The 19,043-nt window shown below is 30.0% G+C and overlaps 2 protein-coding genes across 6 annotated transcripts in view; one reads left to right on the top strand and one right to left on the bottom strand.

Moving 5' to 3' along the window:
• Window positions 1-1,518: 1,518 nt before the first annotated feature.
• Window positions 1,519-5,249, top strand: LOC111415785 (uncharacterized). The gene is made up of 2 exons (XM_023047637.2): window positions 1,519-1,801; window positions 1,857-5,249. Exons 1-2 carry the CDS (start codon window positions 1,790-1,792, stop codon window positions 5,208-5,210), a joined length of 3,366 nt encoding a protein of 1,121 aa, XP_022903405.2. The 5' UTR covers window positions 1,519-1,789; the 3' UTR covers window positions 5,211-5,249.
• Window positions 5,250-6,003: 754 nt separating this feature from the next.
• The window catches only part of LOC111415783 (Rap GTPase activating protein radish), an 83,814-nt gene continuing 70,774 nt past the window's right edge, over window positions 6,004-19,043 (bottom strand). For all 5 annotated transcript variants that reach the window (XM_023047633.2, XM_071200163.1, XM_023047632.2 and 2 more), the window contains 6 exons: window positions 17,751-17,991; window positions 14,134-14,314; window positions 12,495-14,045; window positions 12,269-12,435; window positions 7,790-7,964; window positions 6,004-7,729 (listed from right to left, as the gene is read on the bottom strand). In XM_023047633.2, coding sequence (XP_022903401.1) covers window positions 7,556-7,729; window positions 7,790-7,964; window positions 12,269-12,435; window positions 12,495-14,045; window positions 14,134-14,314; window positions 17,751-17,991 — 2,489 coding nt within the window. In that variant the 3' untranslated portion in view covers window positions 6,004-7,555. The remainder of the gene's footprint in view (window positions 7,730-7,789; window positions 7,965-12,268; window positions 12,436-12,494; window positions 14,046-14,133; window positions 14,315-17,750; window positions 17,992-19,043) is intronic.

Below are 19,043 nucleotides of genomic sequence, written 5' to 3'. Positions count from 1 at the left end.
GATTTTCGAAAATTAACTCAATTATAACTCAAAAACTAAAGGCGATGGGGAAATACTTTTTATACATAAAACCTTAGTAATGGACCATAAAGACTAGATCCATAAAAAGATTTAACTCAATTGAATACAAGCGCTACCTACCGCTATCGTTTGTAAAATGGATAAGATGAGAGATGTTAATCTATTTGTAGAGTTTCTGAAAATAGCTAAGGACCAAAACTAGTTAGACTTAAATTCTATATAAAATAAAAGGCATAAACTTTTAATTTTATACTAACATCTAGAAAATGTGCTGGTCCGAAATTGGCGAAATTTGAAACTATTGGAACTATCACAAGAACAAACAATAGAGCTAAAACTATAAACATTCGGGATTAGCGGTTCGTGCAACAATAAGTGAAGGTTAAGTTAAGATAGTTTTAAAGTTATTTTAATAATAAACAAATATAATTCGAAAATAATTTATTTGATAAAGCAATTTAAATTCCGTCAATACATCAGTAGTTTTTAAAGATGTTTTCATCACATAAACAACCAAAATACATAAAAACACTTTAGTTTCACACATTTTTCATTTTTTTTTTAATATTTGGTTAATAACATTGATAAATGGTTCTCAAGGGGGTGTTAAGTGGGTGATTAGATACAGACCGAAGTCTCAAAAATTTTATAAAGAAATTTGACATGTACAACAAAAATTATTAATCCTTTTTAGTTGATCTCTGGAGTTTGAAAGCACATAGTTTATTATATTTGCTCACAGACCTAGTACTTTTTCGAACGGACAATAACTTCCAATATACTCTTGTTACAAGGTACCTCATTTTATTATTATTGTGTGAATATTGCTTTTTATTAATATTTATATATATTTTTTATTCAATTTGCTGAAAATGTCGATGAAATTATTCCGCGTTCGAACAAGAGCACAATAACAGATAACGAGTTATATCATCTTCATGCTTTTTTTAAAGACAACAATAGGTTCCTTTACGATATTTTTAAGACACACTTTTTTTTTATAAATTTATATTGTTATTATAGAAATGAACGGGTTAAAAATAAATTAAAATCTTTGTGATCGGCAAGATTTGCGGATGTTTTCATTTAGTATCAAAATATGTTAAATTTTTTTATAGCTAGCTACGTCTATATACGTTTATTATATTTTTATTTTTTTTTCTTTAGTTCATTGATGAAAAGATTACCACCCACAAGAAATTCTTATTTTTGTACAGTCTTTTGTGCGCGATGTTAAATTTTTATTTAAATCAATCTGTTTTACCGGCCAATGGTTGCCACGATTTCCGTCAACGCGGGAAATATTTCTAATTTAAATCTAAACGCTGTTTTTAAAATTAATTTTAAACATTAATTAATTAAGGACTGTAATATTCCGTTTTATTATCCAAGTTATGGGTTAAAACTAACTTAAATTTTATCTTTAAATTTATGTTTTTGGGTAATTTTGTTAGGGATGTTTTAGCATGTGAGGTTGGCGATAACAAAGATTTAATCTGTCAGTGTCATATGTATAAAATATCTTAAAATGAATAAATAACAACTAAATTAATAATAATTTAATATATATAAAACATGTACTGTGTTTTTTATTAGAGTAGATACTGCAAAATGTTATCTGTCGGTAAATTTGTTGAAATTATCGAAACTAGCGCTTGCGCAATGTTATTTACAGAAAAAAATTTGTTTTTACAAAAAAATATTTCACAACGTTATGTTCATCGAGTGATTAAGGTGCCTCGTTTAATTGAATCCTTCTAATTTAACCATGGATGATGAGGTAACAATTTTTCTAATTTCTAATTGATTATTTAAATGAGAATTATTTTGTTTAGATTTTTTCTGAAAAAACGAGGAAAGCAATTACCTCCTTTCTTAATTTACATGGTGACTCATACAGGGAGAAGAAGAGAAGTTTGAATGGTTTCATAAAAACTCTGCAAGCCGAGTATAGTTATGAAGAAATTCAAGATTTCATTAATAACTTAATTACAACAACTGAGTATGATAAGAATTTAAAAAATGAATTAATCGTACATTTTCAATTAGAATCGTCGATTCTCGATGTTTTAAAAACTGGAAATGACGCTGCTGTGGGGAGAATTTTGAAAAACTGGATATACTTTAAGAATTTGCTTAATAAAATGAGTGTAGATGATTTTGTAGACAATTTTTTGCCGAAATTGTCTTATAAAACAAGTATGAAGGTCATTAAAATAATTGGTAAAAACATAAATGATAATCCTAAGTTAGCTGATGAATTATTTAATAGATTAGAAGAAAAATTTGGTATAAAAACAGCAATTATTTTATTACATTGCTGCTCTCTTGATCTAATCAAAGATAAATGTTCTAAATACATATTATATTTATCTTGTCGTAGTTTATTAGAAATTTATAAAAAGGATCCGGAATTTTTAGAGTTTTATTTCGAATTGATGATCAAAACTAAGCACAAAACTGTAACAATTTCAAATTACACAAAAATTTTTAAATATATCGCTCAAACTAGATCTAACATACCATTCTTTTGGAGATTACATAAAAATTATCAATTTTTGTATTATATTGGGAGCCGGGGTGCAATGAAACTTCTCCCAACGAAAGAAAGAATGATAAAACATAGTTTTCTGAACCCCCAAACACTCATAACAGGTAAACATCTGTTAAACGCAGCCAGAAAAGTTGATATGCATAAAGAATTAATTTTAAAATCTTATCCCAATAATTTAAGCGATTATATTAGGGATATTAGCCCTAATAATTCGCCAATTATTTATATGCCTAGGAAACAAATTTTTCCTTTATTACAAGAATTATTTATGAAGATGTATAAAGAAAATTTTAACGATTACGTCTATTTAATAAATGGGGATTTTTTGCAATATTTTACAACTGAGGAAAGAGAATACGTTTTAGATAAAATAAGTGATAAAGAAGATTTTTTACATTATTATCCAATAAATCGCTCAATACCGATTGTTAAAGAAAAATTAAAAAGTGCAAACGATCCTGATACCCGTCTAGACTTAATTCGTACCCTTTATAAAACTTGTGACATAAACAGCGATGCGAAAGCTTTATTGGAGGTTTTGAAATTTGTTTATGGTCGGTATAAGAATGATACGAGAGCGTTAAATGAATTTGTGCATGATGTAACTTATAGTTGGAAAGATTATAGTCGATTTAGCGAAGAACATTGGGAAACAATTTATAATCTTATTGAATATTTAGAATATTCAGGAATTCATGCGAATTGGGAACACTTTTTTGAACGACATTTCGTTTGGCTCGTTGATAATAATAAGCCGTATAAACATTTATTAGATGAATTCATGAAAAGATGTCTTAAAAATTTTTTTATTAATACGAATTATTCTTTTGAACATTCAAAAAAACATATGAAAATTTTTATTGAAGAAATGAGTAAACGTTTAGAAGGAGAAAGTCAGAAATTATATTTTAGTTTATTACACATGGTTGTGGAATTCGATAAACGATTCCCTAAAGAAATCAATGTTTTAGAGTACGCTTATATTTTAGATTACGGTGTTAATTATAGCTTCAGTCAACAAACTGGAGATGAATTTTATTTCATTAAAAACTACAACAAAGATAAATCCTTTAATAAATACATTCAATACTTTAATCAACCACACAACATCAACACACAAATTATATTATATTGTCTTGAATATTGCCCAAAAGAACTTCATCATTTTGACAACATACACAAAAAAATATATGGATTAAATAAAATAGTTCGCAAAATCTTGTTATGTCCCTACTTTATAAAAACTCATCTACAGGTTTATACCGATTTGTGTTTTCACCAACTTGAAGATAGCGACGTCGACATTGACGCTGCTTTACTTAAATTCATATCGTACGATAAGAAATTTATCGATGTTGTTTCCAAGTTTTTACCACCGGAAGATGCTAAAATAGAACCAAACACCGATAAAATTTTCGTAGCAAAACAACGACAAATTATTAAATATATCCCACAAATTTCCACACCGGAAAATATGAAATTGATAAGAACATTTTGTAAAGCTGATTATTTAAAACACGCTTTGGGATCACTTTACAAAATAGCTTACAAAGTACCCCAAAATCTTCTCCCCGAGTTTTTACAAAACATCTACGAAGCTGCAATTTCCGTAAAAAAACACGCTTTATATTTAGGAAAACATTTACTTCCTGTTAATTCGTACCATGATTTTTTAGTTACCTCAAGTCGATTAGAAACAAATTTATCGATGCGGAATATTTTATTAAAAAAGACTATGGAGTATTTTATTGAAAATGTTGACGAAAAATATTTCAATTTATTTATACAGAATTTACAAACAATCGACATATACGATTACTCAAAAATGCCTCAAGAATTCGTAGCACAATACATCACAATAATTTATGATAACATTATGAGCAATGAAGACCAAAACATACGCGATAAAGCGATTCATTTAATAGAAAACCTACCTGGTTACGTAATGGATGAAATAAACATTGATTTAATGATGCGATGTCTCAAAACTGCCGATTTAACCACAACTAATTTCATTAACAAATGTTTATTTCATACTACAGGAGAAAAACACAACGAAATATACGCATTTATAATTAACTTAATTACAGAATTAGTAAAAAAATGTACACCAACAAACATTCAAATGAGATCGAAAGCAACAACTTTGATTACTAAGATAACAAACGAAGCCAGATCTTTTAACAACATTAAAATTATCGAAGATCTTTATGCAGTTCTAAAAACAAATGTTCAACAACACACTCTCATTACGATAAAACTCCTTTTAGAACATAGTATTATATTTTTGAAATCTAACAAAGATCCCAAGATATTCTCCGAAAACATTAAACCTCACTTATTTGCAATGATTGAAATGTATTCTTTTAATATGATTGAATTTTATACAAAACAATTGCAATTATTTATTGATTCGCATGATGGTTTCGATAAGTTTTTGTTTATTGAAAATCTATTTAACGATGGCAATGAAAATGAGATTGTCTATTTTGTTGTGATAGGTTTATTTCCGTGGTGTTTACCAACAGAAAAAAATTGTTTTGCTAATTATGTACCCATGTTGGAAAAATTAAAATTAAGCGTTGATCCTAGAATTATGGCTGATTTGGATTTATATTTTCAAAGAGCTTCATAACATTTTGTACTATTACAAATAAATATGTTGTTAAAATTATTTTATCATTAATTCAATATAAATGTCAACCAATATCATGCAAAGAAAATTTGAATTTATATTGTAGCTTAAAATTGTTCGCTACAATAATAAACGATGCTGCATTTTCAGTCGTTATTAGTTTTGGCACAACTCTGGCAATGAAAGTAAGGGAATGCTTTCAATAAAATAGTTTGTCTTTAAATATCACTTTCAGTATTTAAATGCTGACTGAGTTTTTTCTTAATTCGTCAAAATTTTTCAATAGCTTCTGACAGATAAAGAAACTTCTCGGAGATATATTTGATTCACAAACTGTTTGATTAGTCCTAATTTTATGTTGTGAGGGAGAAGAATGTTGCAGAGTCTTGCGAGAATGTTCTTCTCTCCAGGTGTTAAAGATTTTCTAGTAATGTTGATTCCTTGCCCTACTGTCCTATTCATATAAAGAACATGTTTGTATCATAAACGCACTTGGCTGGCTGAGAATCGTGTCTGACACATAGTTGCAATATTGAATATGGAAATAAAGTAGTAAGAATATACGTGTGCTTTCCACCCTCAGTGTCTCAATGTTTGAATTCCTGTTTGCTCATATTGTCTTTGATAGAACTTCCGTGCATATAGCTGCGTCCTTAGGTTCTAATGATAGTGCAAGTAATAATTATAAGTATTGGAACTAGACCTAGAACTAGAAACATTCGGATTTAGCGGTGTGTCTAACAATAAGTGGAGGTTAAGATGGTTTTAAAGTTATTTTAATAATAAACAAATATAATTCGAAAATAATTTATTTGATAAAGCAATTTAAATTCCGTCAATACATCAGTAGTTTTTAAAGATGTTTTCATCACATAAACAACCAAAATACATAAAAACACTTTAGTTTCACACATTTTTCATTTTTTTTTTTAATATTTGGTTAATAACATTGATAAATGGTTCTCGAGGGGGTGTTAAGTGGGTGATTAGATACAGACCGAAGTCTCCAAAAATTTTATAAAGAAATTTGACATGTACAACAAAAATTATTAATCCTTTTTAGTTGATCTCTGGAGTTTGAAAGCACATAGTTTATTATATTTGCTCACAGACCTAGTACTTTTTCGAACGGACAATAACTTCCAATATACTCTTGTTACAAGGTACCTCATTTTATTATTATTGTGTGAATATTGCTTTTTATTAATATTTATATATATTTTTTATTCAATTTGCTTAAAATGTCGATGAAATTATTCCGCGTTCGAACAAGAGCACAATAACAGATAACGAGTTATATCATCTTCATGCTTTTTTTAAAGACAACAATAGGTTCCTTTACGATATTTTTAAGACACACTTTTTTTTTTATAAATTTATATTGTTATTATAGAAATGAACGGGTTAAAAATAAATTAAAATCTTTGTGATCGGCAAGATTTGCGGATGTTTTCATTTAGTATCAAAATATGTTAAATTTTTTTATAGCTAGCTACGTCTATATACGTTTATTATATTTTTATTTTTTTTTCTTTAGTTCATTGATGAAAAGATTACCACCCACAAGAAATTCTTATTTTTGTACAGTCTTTTGTGCGCGATGTTAAATTTTTATTTAAAGATATTACATTTCAATTTATTTATTTTTTTGTTATTTGTAGGTATAAAAATAAACCTGCACATTATGACAAAGTACTTCTTTTTGAATTTGAACCAGTTTCAACCTATGAATAGGGTGATATCTTTTCTTGTGATATTCTTTTATAGACTTATTTGCGTTATATATTATTTAACATATGAAACATTGAACACGTATACAAACAGCAAGTTTTCTTGCCGTCATCTTTGAGTATTCGTAAATGTATCTTATTTTTTTTATACAGGAAGGGATTTATTTTTAGAAATTAGAAAAAATAATAATAAGTAATGATAACGATTTGACACACGTTTGGCATATATGTATGTAGATAGACTTTTTTTCCTATAAATATACAATATATATATATTTTTTAAACAATTATTGGTGTCATGTGAGTTAGATTATGTTTTTTATGTTAATTCAACTGTTTAACAGTTGATTTTAGCATGTTTTAAAACAATTAATGATGTTTTTGCGAGAGAAAGATGCTTTTCGAAGGAAAAAGGCGAACATCGATAATATTTCTTCAATTTTCATCTTATTATTTTTGTTTTACTTCTTTTACTTCAATTTTCTTCGACTTCTTCTTGAATTAATTTTTAGATTGTCTTCACAATCACAATTTTCTTCTCACTGCTATTAAAAATCCTTCATTTCACTTTCTTATTTTTATTTAAACAAAAACAATTAATTTTGATTGTCCTATTTATGCACTATTATCAAATGAACCCCATTCAGAGAATCTTGAGTCTTGTTTTTGCAAGCGTTGCGTGCACTCTTTTATGTAAGAATCTTGTATTCTGTACATTCCAGTGTTTGCTTGGAACATTAAAGTTTCTAAGATTCGTTCGTTTTTAATCGCTTTCGATGGTAATACCACCTAGATAATAAATAAGCAAATAAATTTTTATGGATAAGTAGGAATAATTAAAAAAGTTACCTTAATTAGTTCTTGGGGTGATATTCTATAAAGTTTTAAATCCCTCGCTAATCTTTCCATGATACATTTAAATTCTAATTTTGCGTCAAGTTTACTTGATGTTTTCGTACGGATTTTATGTCTTGCCCAGCTTAACATTGCTTCAAATTTTATTACTTCAGCCACTTCTAAGTTTCTATTAAAAAAAAAACATTTTTTAATACAATAAAACCTCGATAGAATTTCAAAAATTTATTTCTCAAGAACTGAAGGGGATTTTTCAAAACGGCTTTGTGCATTAAAAAGAGGATACTTTAATTAGTAATTGGTGACATTTCCACAAGGATCCTTCAAGAAATTAATTTTATAGCGAATTTTGAAAGTTATCGATGAAAATTGCAACATCGAAAATTTTATCAAAACTTCAAATATTGTTTTCTCAAAAACTAAAAGTTATTTTTCAAAACGGGTTGGTTTATTGGAAAGAGGACACTTTTATTAACACTGTGGGAAATTTTCATACTCATATTCAAAGAAATGGATTTTATACGAATTTTTAAAACTTAATCGGCGAAAATTGAAAAATTCGTAAAAATTGACGATTATTTCAAAAATTTATTTCTCAAAAACTAAAAGCGATTTTTCAAAACAGCTTTTTGCATTAAAAAGAGGATACTTTAGTTAATAATTGGTGATATTTCCACAAGGATCCTTCAAAAAATTAATTTTATAGCGAATTTTGAAAGTTATCGATGAAAATTGCAACATCGAAAATTTTATCAAAACTTCAAGTATTATTTTCTTAAAAACGAAAAGTTATATTTCAAAACGTGTTGGTTCATTGGAAAGAGGATACCTTTATTAACATTTTGGGAAATTTTCATACTTATATTCCAAAAAATCGATTTTATACGAATTTTTAAAACTTAATCGGCGAATATTGCAAAATTCGAAAAAATTGTCGATTATTTCAAAAATTTATTTCTCAAGAACTAAAAGTGATTTTTCAAAACGGCTTTTTGCATTAAAAAGAGGATACTATAATTAATAATTGGTGATATTTCCACAGGGATCCTTAAAGAAATTAATTTTATAGCGAATTTTGAAAATTGCAACATCGAAAATTTTATCAAAACTTCAAACATTGTTTTCTCAAAAACTAAAAGTTATTTTTCAAAACGTATTGGTTCATTGGAAAGAGGACACTCTTATTAACACTTTGGGAAATTTTCATACTCATATTCCAAGAACTGGATTTTATACGAATTTTTAAAACTTAGTCGGTGAAAATTGCAGAATTCGAAAAAATCTTCGATAATTTCAAAAATTTATTTCTCAAAAACTAAAAGCGATTTTTCAAAACGGCTTGCTGCATTAAAAAGAGGATACTTTAATTAATAATTGGTGACATTTCCACAAGGATCCCTCAAGAAATTAATTTTATAGCGAATTTTGAAAGTTATCGATGAAAATTGCAACATCGAAAATTTTATCAAAACTTCAAATATTGTTTTCTCAAAAACTAAAAGTTATTTTTCAAAACAGATTGGTTCCTTGGGAAGAGGACACTTTTATTAACACTTTGGGAGATTTTCATACTCATATTCCAAGAACTGGATTTTATACGAATTTTTAAAACTTAGTCGGTGAAAATTGCAGAATTCGAAAAAATCTTCGATAATTTCAAAAATTTTTTTCTCTAAAACTAAAAGCGATTTTTCCAAACGGCTTGTTGCATTAAAAAGAGGATACTTTAATTAATAATTGGTGACATTTCCACAAGGATCCTTCAAGAAATTAATTTTATAGCGAATTTTGAAAGTTATCGATGACAATTGCAACATCGAAAATTTTATCAAAACTTCAAACATTGTTTTCTCAAAAACTAAACGCTATTTTTCAAAACGGATTGGTTCATTGGAAAGAAGACACTTTTATTAACACTTTGGGAGATTTTCATACTCATATTCCAAGAACTGGATTTTATACGAATTTTTAAAACTTAGTCGGTGAAAATTGCAGAATTCGAAAAAATCTTCGATAATTTCAAAAATTTTTTTCTCAAAAACTAAAAGCGATTTTTCAAAACGGCTTGTTGCATTAAAAAGAGGATACTTTAATTAATAATTGGTGACATTTCCACAAGGATCCTTCAAGGAATTAATTTTATAGCGAATTTTGAAAGTTATCGATGACAATTGCAACATCGAAAATTTTATCAAAACTTCAAACATTGTTTTCTCAAAAACTAAACGCTATTTTTCAAAACGGATTGGTTCATTGGAAAGAAGACACTTTTATTAACACTTTGGGAGATTTTCATACTCATATTCCAAGAACTGGATTTTATACGAATTTTTAAAACTTAGTCGGTGAAAATTGCAGAATTCGAAAAAATCTTCGATAATTTCAAAAATTTATTTCTCAAAAACTAAAAGCGATTTTTCAAAACGGCTTGCTGCATTAAAAAGAGTTTACTTTAATTAATAATTGGTGATATTTCCACAAGGATCCCTCAAGAAAGGAATTTTATAGCGAATTTTGAAAGTTATCGATGAAAATTGCAACATCGAAAATTTTATCAAAACTTCAAACATTGTTTTCTCAAAAACTAAAAGTTATTTTTCAAAACGTATTGGTTCATTGGAAAGAGGACACTCTTATTAACACTTTGGGAAATTTTCATACTCATATTCCAAGAACTGGATTTTATACGAATTTTTAAAACTTAGTCGGTGAAAATTGCAGAATTCGAAAAAATCTTCGATAATTTCAAAAATTTATTTCTCAAAAACTAAAAGCGATTTTTCAAAACGGCTTGCTGCATTAAAAAGAGTATACTTTAATTAATAATTGGTGATATTTCCACAAGGATCCTTCAAGAAATTAATTTTATAGCAATTTTTGAAAGTTATCGATGAAAATTGCAACATCGAAAATTTTATCAAAACTTCAAATATTGTTTTCTCAAAAACTAAAAGTTATTTTTCAAAACGGGTTGGTTTATTGGAAAGAGGATACTTTTATTAACACGTTGGGAAATTTTCATACTCATATTCCAAGAACTGGATTTTATATGAATTTTTAAAACTTAATCGGCGAAAATTGCAAAATTCGAAAAAATAGTCGATAATTTCAAAAATTTATTTCTCAAAAACTAAAAGCGATTGTTCAAAACGGCTTGTTGCATTAAAAAGAGGATACTTTAATTAATAATTGGTGACATTTCCACAAGGATCCTTCAAGAACTTAATTTTATAGCGAATTTTGAAAATTATTGATGAAAATTGTAACATTAAAAATGTTATCAAAACTTCAAATATTGTTTTCTCAAAAACTAAAAGTTATTTTTCAAAACGGGTTGGTTCATTGGAAAAAGGACACTTTTATTAACACTTTGGGAACTTTTCATACTCATATTCCAAGAACTGGATTTTATACGAATTTTTAAAACTTAGTCGGTGAAAATTGCAGAATTCGAAAAAATCTTCGATAATTTCAAAAATTTATTTCTCAAAAACTAAAAGCGATTTTTCAAAACGGCTTGCTGCATTAAAAAGAGTATACTTTAATTAATAATTGGTGATATTTCCACAAGGATCCCTCAAGAAAGGAATTTTATAGCGAATTTTGAAAGTTATCGATGAAAATTGCAACATCGAAAATTTTATCAAAACTTCAAACATTGTTTTCTCAAAAACTAAAAGTTATTTTTCAAAACGTATTGGTCCATTGGAAAGAGGACACTTTTATTAACACTTTGGGAGATTTTCATACTCATATTCCAAGAACTGGATTTTATAAGAATTTTTAAAACTTAATCTGCGAAAACTGAAAAATTCGAAAAAATTTTCGGTCATTTCAAAAATTTATTTCTCAAGAACTAAAAGCGATTTTTCAAAACGGCTTGCTGCATTAAAAAGAGGATACTTTAATTAATAATTGCTGACATTTCCACAAGGATCCTTCAAGAAATTAATTTTATAGCGAGTTTTGAAAGTTATCGATGAAAATTGCAACATCGAAAATTTTATCAAAACTTCAAATATTGTTTTCTCAAAAACTAAAAGTTATTTTTCAAAACGGGTTGGTTCATTGGTAAGAGGACACTTTTATTAACACTTTGGGAAATTTTCATACTCATATTCCAAGAACTGGATTTTATATGAATTTTTAAAACTTTATCGACGAAAACTGAAAAATTCGAAAAAATTTTCGATCATTTCAAAAATTTATTTCTCAAGAACTGAGAGGGATTTTTCAAAACGGCTTGTTGCATTGGAAAGACGACACTCTTATTAACACTTTGGAAAATTTTCAGGGCTTTTTCAAAACGGCTTTTTGCATTAAAAAGAGGATATTTTAATAATTGGTGGAAAGTTATCGATGAACGTCTGAAGACGCACAGCTAAACCCGAAACTTTCTAGTTATAGATCTAGTGTTAGTTCTAGTTTTAGTGATTAGTCAGCACTAGATTGTTGTATATTCATTTTACTTACCTACACATTATCATTTGTACCATGCTTTCACTTAACGTTAAAAATTCGGATGTTTGAAATAAAGTGTAAGCTCTTGTTTCGACAAAAGCCATTATCATATTCACTAACTCCGAAGCGGAAGTATATCTCCAATAATAATTTTCTAATGAACACAACATGCAGCACACCTAAAATTAAAATTAAATTAATAAATGAGATTATTAAAAAAAATTTTTTTTCGTCATACCACATCGATTCTTAAGAATTGTTTGGCATGATGGAAGCAAGCTTGTAATAACTCCGGTAAATCGTAATGTTCAGCAGCGCATATTAAACCGGGTATTGTAGAACAAGTTAACGGACACGAACCGGTATGTAAATAATCTAGAAGAATACGAAAAGTATCCGGATCGAATTCGATAATTGAAAATTCCGTTTGAGCTAATTTAGCTCTATCGACTTTTTGTGCATCGGCGCAAACGCTTAATCTCGGTACTGGAAGTTGTTGTGCTGTTGGTTTATCTTTTCCTTCTTTGTCTTTTCCATCTTTATTCGAACAATCATGGCTACTGGCCCATTTCTTTTTATCGTCGACCGTTAATTGTTGAGCGTTAGATTTTCGAATTGATCGCCCCCATCCGGCTGTTATAGTTCCTAATCTAGAGAATGCCCTTTTTACCATCGGCGATGATGGGACACTTTTTGGACGAGGTGATTCGATGTCGGGAACTTGAAGGAAATTGCTGCTTTTCGGTCTTGATTGTTGTGGGCTGAGAAGGGTTGGCACTGGTCTTGCTAATAATTCAGCAACGGGAACTTGAGGGGAGCCAAAACCCGTTTGGATTCCGTATAACATTTCTTGGAATACTCGACTTCTTACTCCAAGAATAGCTCTAACGCCAATAAATTTCGTTTTTTGTTTTGATTGGCCCACCATAAAAACCACGTCAAATAGTTGCGAATTAGCTAATGTATTTTCATTGCTGTTTAAGAACATTCTCGTAAAATCTTTCGCTAATTGATCGTAATCTTCAAATTGATCTCTAACACTATCTAATAAAGGTGATGATGGTCTCATATGTCCAATAGGTCTCCAAGAACCTCTCCTATAAGGTTTAGGTATTTGTCCAGTTTCCGCATGATTCTGCAAATTAGCTACGATATCTTCCAACATTTGAGATCGAGTTCTCTCTTGCATTCGCGCAAATTTCGGTGCTGAATAACTAGCTCTTTCTCCGTTCACAATTTTAGTTAAAAGCCATTCTCTAAACATAGGGCCTTTATCAAAAACACTTTGTTCCCATAAATAGGGTTTATAAGCTCCTACTTCATCTCTGGTAACAACGGACACTTCATATCTCGTCGGTTTTCTTTTTATCCTCGGCGATGTCCTTACTAAGATAAACGTATGCAGAAAATGGCTTTTTATACAAGAAGGTGAAAACGATGTGTTATCAGCTTCCAAAAAGACTACGCAAACTATATCGTTGCCGATGTGGCGCTTTCTTTGCAGTTTTTGGGGGTCATGTTTTTCGTAAGGAAGCAACGTACTCACATGGAACATAATTTCAATACTTCTCCAGTTTGTATAAACAGAATAAAGACCGGTTAAATCGTGAACGGTATCCAAACCACCTTTATATTTATCAAACCCTTTTAAACGGACCCTTTCGCCAAGAATTTGTAAAAATTCTTCGAAAAGTAACGAATTGTCATTGTTATCAAGAATTTCTTCCTCGGAATATTGACCTTCTTTCACATAAATTACTCCCACTTTTAATTCGGATTTAATAAAAACCTAAAACAAAAAATATTTACTGTTCAATAAAAGAATAAGAAAAGTTTGACATGACACAAACGCTTGTTGCGTTTAATTCATTACCCACCTGGTCTAATTTCAACAGTTCTTCCGGCGTGTCAGGAAGTTGTCCGAGGGTTAAAGGGGGGTTGATGTTCACCTCCTTTCCCAACGACCTGACGACCTCCTCCCTATTGTACCGATCGGCAAATACACAACTGGCGGGTATTAAGCCGTGAACTGTGTAGCTAATAGCTCTAACCAATATCCTGTTGGTAATAGAAAAAATATAAGAATTATTTGAAATTAATACATTTTTAATAAGATGATGGTGAAGAGAAAACATTTCCAAATTTTAAAGCTATCAAATATCGATTGACAATGAGTTGGAGCGAATGCAGTTGATTATAAATAATAAATAAACCTCAATTGCCTTAAATGCTAAAGCTTTGGTGACAGCTTGCCTTTGTAAGGACGTGTTTAATTAACACCTAAAGTCGAACGTTATTGCCAATTAAAACAAATCCCATCTAATTTGATACTATTATTGATTCACAACGTATGTTTCAACCGATAGACCAGAGAGTCATTTGATGACATTTAAAGCTACTATACCAGATGATTTGTGCATTCAATGTTTTAGATAAGGGGCATAAACGCCAGATTCTGATGAAAATGGTAATGTGATTGAAGAAGTGGTTAATTTTTTCAGACAATCAAATTTAGAGGATGATTTTGATGATATTCAAAAACTGCTGGATTCGCATAATCAGAAGTTGATTGAGCAAGAGCAAAGTGAACAACCTGAGTGGAAACAATTCTGAACTCAACAAATCATCAAAAACCAAGTTTTGACTTTTTCAACGCAGCTCACAATAATTTAATCAATAATAAATGACAATAATTGGGAAATCATTTTGATGAACTAGTTTAAATTAGAGTCTTGAGCAGATAGGCAAAAGATTATCTGGTCGCCAGCATTGAGAGAGTTTTCTAGTTGCATTTGGGTTTTATCAGATTCTGGGAGCGGATTGAATTTAACAATTTCGGACATTTTTGTAAATTAACCCTTAGAAATTTATGTTGGAGAGAGAGACAGTAGATTTATTTTAGACAATTAAAAGCAATATATAACATAAACAACAACATAATGTACATTCTATATTAAGTCCAAAAAGGGCTATCGACCAAAGTCCTTCCGCCCCACCTCAATAATTAAAATTTTATCACCCACATATTGTTATCTTGTCATAATCCTTTTGTAAATAGTGTCGAATTCTGAATGTATAAATAGGGGTGACATTTCTTCAACCATCTTGCTCTTAGATTTGTTTGCTAAAATTAGAAGTCGCTCAACCGAAATAATGTAAAATCGTTTTATTTGCGATGTTGTGCAATGTTACTGCTCGGAGACTAGTTCTTTCGCCAACTTCCAAACTCCTTTGTGTGCATCGCTTGCTATCATAGGTCAATAGGCTTGCATACTCTAAAATTGGTCTACAAATAGTCTTATAAATATGCGCAGGGCATTTGATGTTAATGCCTTCTTTCTTGTAGGTTAAACTTCTAAACAGCTTTGCTCTGATGATTGCTTACATTTTAGCCTTTTTTGTGCGTATGTGGAACTTCACTTTGCTGTCAAAGATTATACCTAGGTATTTGATGTTTGCGTTTGTCTGATGTATACTGTTGGAGAATTATCTGTTATCTTAGAAGTTGTGTTTTTGAAACGTTTGTGTTAATTCTCCAGGAAGAGCACCATTTAGTTATTTTGTTAGTTGCTTCTTGTAATGTTACTATGGCTGTTTCAAGTTTCTGCTCATGCGCTATTAGGTAGACAGCGCGGAAATTTCCATCATATCATATGCAAAAGCATTGTATAGTATTGGTGAGAGCGGCGAACCCTGTGGTACGCATTGTTGAATTTGGAATTAATCCGGGATAGATTCATTTGTTCTTTCACGAAAAGAACAATCTTTTAAAAAATTTGACAGTAATTTAAGTAACTCAGGTGGAATGTTTAATTTGTGTAATTTGTAAATCAGACCATTCTGCCACACTGATTTTATTTGCTACAAGTGACAAGTGTGTAGATTTGAAGTAAGAATAACTAGTGGATGTATAGTCGATTTTCCTGATTTAAATCCAAATTGATGATGTGGAATCTTATCTTCAACATACATTAGCAGTCGTTTTTTAATAAGATTTTTAAACATTTTCCCGATGACAGAAAGCAACGTTATTAACCAGAAGGCGTTTGTAGGTTCAAGTCTTTTTTTGGGATGCATACTACTGCCCCAGTTTTCCATTCATTAGGAAAGTATTGATTTTGGAAACAAGAGTTGAATATGTCTTTTACATGTGCATGAATGTTAGGATGTAATTGTCTAAAAATTGTTCGTGTCAGCTTATCATAGCCGGCCGAAGTATTTTTTCCCTTGTTTAACAATTTCCAGTATTCATCTTCATCGACATTCAATTTGTTACTAGAAATTTGTGCAGTGTTTTCAAACGCTGTAAACTAGTCAGTTTTCAATCTGATCGTCATGGTCGTTATCGAATAAGTGATTTTCAGATTTTTTAAAACATTCTTCCAGATTTAGCATGTACTTGTGCCTTTTAGAAATCAGTGTTACAGCTGGAGCCACTTTTTTTTGTATTTTGATAGTTTTTTGACTTCATTCCAGAAACATTTTCCTATACTTTGGTTGATATTATTACAAGCTTCAATGCATCTGGAAGATCTGAATTGCCATATTAACTTGTGAATACTTTTACTAAGCTCATTAATTCTCTTCTTGGTGTCAACATCTTCATTTTTTCTGAACTCTCGGTACATGCATCTTTTACGATTAATTAACGTTAGGATATAAGGAGAGATTTATGTAGGATTTAATATATATTTCGATCAAAAATCTGATTGAACCAAAGAATCTAACTAACGTCTCTGGTAATGATACTTTTAAACTTGCATTTCTAAAACTGGGGTCTAGCATGTAGATACTTTGTTTATTAGTAATAAAAGACCCAGGAATTATATGTCTGAACATTTTGATCATCTAAAATTATCTTTCCCTCTATCTGGCTTCTGATGATTTATTTTCAACTGCATTTGATTTTTGCCAGAATTGATTTTATACCTGTAATTCTAAATCCTTCTCCATAATTAATTACTTTTCTTTTTATTCTAATCCATAAAACTTAATTACCAAACCCCATAAAAAAGTACAAAAAAAAAAGTTTACTTCATCATAAACCTTTTTTTATCCCCCCTATATCTATTTATAAACTCCAATAATTTATGCTATTTAATAGATTGAAAGGGTGATAAAATGCTAATTTCATTTAATAACGTAAATATTAACCTGGTGAAAATTAAAGTTTACAAAAGGGTTCCGGAACACTATGAAAATGGTGGGTGGAGTATTATCGACGAGAGACAACGTTTTAGGACGTTGATTCTAAACGACCCGGATGGAAACGTGCTCGAATTGCGCGCCCTTCAGTCTTGCACATTAAGCGGAAATATTAAAGTTAATGAGCAAACCCGGTCGAGATGGGGAGTAATGAAAGGAAAATCTCTAAAAATATGATTATGAATGATGAAAATATGCCGATAATAAAACCGGGCTAAAAAATAAATTAGAAATTGTTTGAAGCCGGTAAAAAATGGCGAACTAAGTTTAATGGGATTTCCATGCTCACCTAAATTGATCTCTTGAATTTAATGTCTCTTGCTTTATAGACAAGATAACAGGTCCTAAATCCTCATCGTTCGTAAAATAGTTCCAGTGTTCCGTTGCGTAAAAGTACTTCTCATAGGTTTCCTGTTCCACACTCGTCAATTCAAAACCTTGATTTTTTTCCCATTGCTCTTCTATCGTTGTTTTCTTTCTAGGTGATGACATATCATCTTCTTCATCGTCTTCATACAACTCATTGCAACCTAATTAAAAAAAATATTTTTAAATTCTAATTTAAGACTATTTAATGATACGAAAAGTCAATAAAAATCGAACCGCGCGGAAGCAAAATGCCTAATTAACTCAATCGTCCTTCGAACCTAAATCAACAAACAACAAGATTAAGCGCCCGGGGTGTGCCATTAGTAGAGATTTATTTTGGCAATTATCGGTACCTTCGAACTTCCATGCTAATGGACGCCTAATCAGTTCTAATCCAATTGTATCACGCGAGTTTCAAAACGAAGTCCGAAAAAGCTTTATCAGTCAAGGGTTAAAGTTCAAAGTTATTCTAGCGTGAGGAAAAGCTAATGGGCTGACTTCCTTCACTTTGTGCGATCGCCAGGTGATCGTTTCAACTTGAAACCGTGTTCTTATCAAGTTTGACCTGATTATCAAGAATTTGATGGGAAACTTGTTGAACTTGTAACCTTTTCGTATCGAGTAATATTCATGGTAGAAGAAAAATTAGTATTGATTAACTGTCGTGTGTGTAATAATTTGTAGCTTTCAAAACCTTGTTATTACATTTTTAGATAGCTTTAGATCAATGAATAATATATAATAATCTTACGCTGAATAACAACTAAAACTAGAACTAACACTAGTATTTGAACTAACACTAGACCTAGAACTAGAATCATTCTGGTTTAGTTGTCTTAAGAGACGTTCGACTAAATCCGAATGTTTCTAGTTTTAGGTCTAGTGTTAGTTTTAGTTCAATGAAAAATATATTATCTAGAATGAACACAATGATATGAACTAACACTAGACCTAGAACTAGAAACATTCGGGTTTAGCCGTCTTAAGAGACGTTCGGCTAAACCCGAATGATTCTAGTTTTAGGTCTAGTGTTTGTTTTAGTTCAATGAAAAATATATAACCTAGAATGAACACAAGCATTTGAACTAACACTAGACCTAGAACTAGAATCATTCGGGTTTAGCCGTCTTAAGAGACGTTCGGCTAAATCCGAATGTTTCTAGTTTTAGGTTTAGTGTTAGTTTTAGTTCAATGAAAAATATACAACCTAGAA

This window comes from Onthophagus taurus, chromosome 11, assembly GCF_036711975.1.
Source record: "Onthophagus taurus isolate NC chromosome 11, IU_Otau_3.0, whole genome shotgun sequence".
NCBI classification, from domain to species: Eukaryota; Metazoa; Arthropoda; class Insecta; order Coleoptera; family Scarabaeidae; genus Onthophagus; species Onthophagus taurus.
Note: the sequence above shows the minus strand (reverse complement) of the source record. Positions and strands in the feature narration are given on the sequence as shown.